Genomic DNA, 4,990 nt, shown 5'->3' with positions numbered 1-4,990 from the left:
GTAGACCAGGCTGGTCTCGAACTCACAGAGATCCGCCTGCCTCTGCCTCCCAAGTGCTGGGATTAAAGGAGTGCGCCACCATCGCCCGGCTTTTTTTCTCTCTTTTTTCTTTTACTTTGTAGTTGTTGTTGAGCTGACAATGTAGCCTTGGCTGGCCAGGAATTCACCATATAAGACCAGGCTGGCCTCAAACTAAGAAGAGTCCACGTGCCTCTGCCTCCTGAGTTGTTGGGAATACAGACATGCACTACCACATCTGGTTGAATTCTCTTTTGGTTAAAACTATATATTACATAGCTTTCTGATTATAAATCATTTATAAAAATTAAGTCATACTAAAGACCTTTACAGTAGTTGCAAACACTTGACTTAATGAGATTCAGCGGGGCGCCATGGAAAATGAAAATCATGAGTGACATTTTCACAGCGGGCTTTCCTGGCCGGGGAGCTGCAGTCACACGCCTTGTTTGTTTGCTGTCTTAGGCTAAGGAATCTTACCTACCTAAGCATCAATCATAACCAGCTCACTGGGATCCCGACAGAGCTTTGCTCCATTCAGAGTCTTTCTGAACTGCACCTCAACTACAATCAGCTCATGGGCATCCCTGAAGAGATTAAGCTCTTGCGGAATCTTCAGCAGCTTTTTCTGGTCAGGAACAACATTGAAGCTTTGCCAGAGGTAAAGAAAAAAGCTCCACTCATTTTTGTTGGAGAAGAGCTCGTTTAACATGATGGGAAGCGGTTATAAGCTAAACCATATCATTGTTCTTTTTAGCCTGCGTTATAAATGATAAAGCACTTCAAAGTTCATTTAAAGAAAAAGTGTGAATCCTTTTCTAATACATTTGAATTACGTGTATATGTACACATGCATATGAATGCATATTTTCTGTTTATATTTGTGTTATGTTCCTCTTAGGCTCTATTTTAATTCCTCTAAAGAGGTCTGGGGCATATGAAAAGAGCCCTTTGAGTAAAAGATGGACCTAGGACTTTTGAAATATAGTTGTAGCATAAAACTTTAACTGCCTTTGTGATAGTTGAAGACAAAAACTAGTCTCTTTGGATCTGAGTGTGTTACGGATGAGCAGCAAATGGACACAAGCAGTATGAGATGGCTTTGAGTTTATAGAGAAGAGAGTCCATCCTAGCCCCACCATGCTGGCATCCTGACCTTGTTCTTCTCCGTTCTATTGTTTGTAAGATTTTCAGTCTATAGTTTTTGTTTTGTTTTGCTTTTCTTTGAGACAGGGTTTCTCTGTGAAGCCCTAGCTATCCTGGAACTAGCTCTTGTAGACCAGGCTGGCCTCGAACTCACAGAGATCCGCCTGCCTGTCTCTGCCTCCACGAGTGCAGGGATTAAAGGCGTGCGCCACCACGACCCAGCTACAATCTGCGGTTTTCCATCACAGAAGACCAATTTATGTCTTCTGGAACTTTACAAAATATATTCACATATTAAAAGTACTGACAGGTCCTGAAGTCAAGCTTCTTAACTTTGTAAGATTAGAATTTCCTGACGCGATATCTTGACATTTGCCTGGTCACAGTGGACAAATACAAACAGTTTAAAATTTCGATGTCGTTCATGTTCTCTCCTTGGCCATCAGGAATGCCGGTCTTTAGCTCTGTTCCTTCTGTGAAGTTTGGACTGTGTTTGCTTTTCTGTGTCTAGAACCTATTTCTTTTTGTTTTCCCACGGAGGTTGTGTTAGAGCCTTGTGAGTTCCCTGCCCTGTGAGCCTGAGGTTTGCCTCGTGTTGTCCTGTCCCACTACTCAGCTCATCTAGCTGAGAATAGTCCTGCACACCGACGTAGTGATTTGCCCGGGGCTCAACATAAGGCTTTTAAACTAGGTAACTGTGATAAGTTTGATGGATATATGGGAAGAGATACAGGCTTTCTGTCTGCAAAACAGGAAGTGAAGATGCACATCTAGGGACTGGAGAGATGGCTCAGGGGTTCAGAGCACTTGCTGTTCTTGCAGAGGACCCGGGTTCAATTCCCAGCACACGCATTGTAGTTCACAACTATCCATAACTCCAGTTACAGGGGACCTGATGTCTTCTTATGCTCTCTGTGGACACTGAATGCACATATCATTTATATGCATGCAAGCAAAACTCACATATATATATATATATGTACTTATATATACATACACACATATATAATAATCTAAAAGGATTTTCGTATCCTGACATCTCCTCTGTCAGTCTTTTTTTGGTTATTTTCTGTTGTTTTAACTCTTTTCCCTCTATAGTTCTATCCCAGTCACAATGTTCTCTTCATGGAAGAGTTTTTGTCCAAGTCTGTTTCCTGACCCGGCATTTACAAAGACGGAAATCTAAAGTACACTCAGTACTGCAGACTCATCATCTTCTCCCAGAGAATGCAACTTGTGCTAGCAAACAATAAAAGATGAAGACTAATGGATATGGCTACATACATACCATTTCCCTAGGGAAAAGCTGCCACCAAAATGATAGTGTGGCAGATACATTTTTACCATAGTTGATGTCATTTAATAAATTATACCCTCAATTTTCAATTTAAAATGTTGGTTTTAAAGCCCTAGTTTTCATGTGCTGGTTAACAGAAATATTAGAAAGAAAATGCAGCATGGCAACCGTGTGGTCTCTGTGGTGATGCACCATGGCAACCGTGTGGTCACTGTGGTGATGCACAGCGCGTTGACCACGTAGATATAATCATGGGTTTTATTTCTTTTATGAAGAAAGGTCATCAAAGCACTATTAAAAAGCTAGATTTACTGTAAGTTCTGGTGAAATTATCATTGCAGAGACTATTTCAGGATTATAGCTGTTTTCTCCTTCACAGGCTTTCTACTTTAATAACAGAGTGTCTAAGAGTTCTCATTGACTATTAGGCTGTGTGAGTTTGGTAACTCAGTGAATCCACTTAATGCCACGCACGTATCATTTCTGTCTGAAGAAGTGGAGAAATTAAAAGACAGAGAGATGCTTCGGAACTGGCTTATGACTACACTTAGTAAGAGTGAGAAGCGGGTTTAGAGCTGGAGACAGTAACTCAGAATATGCCTCTCTGGAGCGCCCAGGGGACATGAGGTCACAATTATTTGACAGTCCATTGGGATTTCCCTGGGGAAGGCTGTCTTGATGGAGGGACACCTCTATCAACCCTGAAGTAAAAGCTAACACTTACAGCTTTATATTCAAAACTCTCTTTTGTCTTCTGACACAGGGACTTTGTCATCTTAAAAAACTAAGAATCCTGGACATAGCTGGAAACGTTATTCAGATATTTCCAGCAGGTGTAAGTATAGTTAATTTTTACTCTAATTAAAAGATATTCTGTTTATACTGTTGGGAATAGGAAATGTAGCAGCCAGTAAAAAGTGCAATAATTCGAGCCTTGACTTGTACAATGACTCAACCTTTATCTTTGTTCTAGAATTTCAAAACCCATTCTTTCCCACCCTTTCTCTTGTGTTCTGTGTCTGCTGAACTTGCGTGAACTAAATGAATTATGATGGTTATCAAAGTTTTTAATCTATCAGTTAGCATTAGATTCCTTGGTTATTGCATACTGCTTTTGGTCACCTCTGATTTTTTGAAGAGACTACTTTCCTGGACAAAAGATTTTATTCCATATAATTAATCTAGAGGTGACCCTTTTGTCAATTGTTTTTAAAGTCATCAGCTGTGAAAATGTACTTTTCTTTTAATTTGGAAGTGAGTTTTGACTTTATTTCAAATAATAGAGATAGTTCATTTTGGCAGTTTCTAACTTTGGGAAAGAAAATAGCTGTTTTTATATTGCATTTTTATATCCATGTGAACATGCTGAAACATTTAGATAAATAATTACAAGTCATTAATCCAGAAAAATTCAGAAAAATACCTGTGGATCCATTACTTTTTTCTTACTGATTTATTCAAAATGTAGTTTTCAGACATTTTAATCTAGGAAAAACAGTGTTTTATGTTGAAAAGGAAAAATATATGAAAGGAGTTAAAATATGCCTTAGAAAACTATGTGCAATACTCTGATTGTGGTAAAATATATATTATAAAAGCCTTATCTTTTAAGAATTAATTAATTACTTAATTAGATAATTATTTCCCAGCTTGATCATAGTTTTCTGTCAATCCCTCCCCTCCTTCCAGTCTCTTCCCCACAACCTCCTCTGTCTCCACCATCCACTCCTCCTTCTTCCTCTTCAGAAAAGGGCAGAAAACCTTATCTTCTAATAGGGCAGACTTGACACAGTACTTTGATATGGTCCATCACCACCACTACCTCTAGAACTTATTTAGTTACCTTACCAACTGAAATGATGTCTTTAGACAAATTCCCAATCAGTTAACTTCTTATCTCTTATTGACGTCTACCACAGCATTTTAAAATGAGGCATTTCTCCTTCTTTCTACTTTCTGTCTCTATGAATTTGATTGCTTCCTGTAGTCCACAGAGATAGAATTAGCTCACACTTGTCCTTTTGTAACTGGCTTATTTTGCCCAATGTCACTCAAGTTTGTCCCTGCTATAAAGAGTTGGGTTTTCCTTGTTGGTTCCAGGCTGAGTCATAGTCTCTCAGACCACACGTGTGCATGCAGTTTGTTTCTCCGTTTCTCCATGGATGAACACATGGGCATGTTTCTGCCTCTTGCTTACTGTGAGCAGGGTTGCTACCACTATTGTAGAGATTTGTTCACTAGGTTTTGGTTTTCACTTTCAGTTTCTCTGAATGCATATTCAGAAATGGAACCACTGAATTAGATCATCCTTCCCTATGTTATCTTGTTGCCGTGACACAGCATCTTACGGAAGGAAGGGTTTGTTGGTTCACAGGCCAAGGGTGTAGTGCTTCATGGTGGCTAAGTCATGGCATCAGGAGGGCGAAGTGTCTGATTTTATGTGTCCGTAATTGAATTCTCGTGCTCATTCTTTTTTTTTTATTTTATTTTTTTTATTTTATTGAGAAAAGGAAAAAAACCAAGTTTCCA

At 39.2% G+C, this 4,990-nt stretch overlaps 1 protein-coding gene across 1 annotated transcript in view; it reads left to right on the top strand.

Moving 5' to 3' along the window:
• Positions 1-4,990, top strand: part of Lrrc69 (leucine rich repeat containing 69) — a 69,958-nt gene that overhangs the window by 19,653 nt on the left and 45,315 nt on the right. Inside the window, exons 4-5 of the mRNA XM_005362329.2 lie at positions 484-679; positions 3,225-3,296. Coding sequence (XP_005362386.1) covers positions 484-679; positions 3,225-3,296 — 268 coding nt within the window. The remainder of the gene's footprint in view (positions 1-483; positions 680-3,224; positions 3,297-4,990) is intronic.

The sequence above is a fragment of the Microtus ochrogaster genome, linkage group LG5 (assembly GCF_000317375.1).
Source record: "Microtus ochrogaster isolate Prairie Vole_2 linkage group LG5, MicOch1.0, whole genome shotgun sequence".
NCBI classification, from domain to species: domain Eukaryota; kingdom Metazoa; phylum Chordata; class Mammalia; order Rodentia; family Cricetidae; genus Microtus; species Microtus ochrogaster.
The sequence above is the reverse complement of the archived record's forward strand: the minus strand, read 5'-3'. Positions and strand labels throughout refer to the sequence as shown.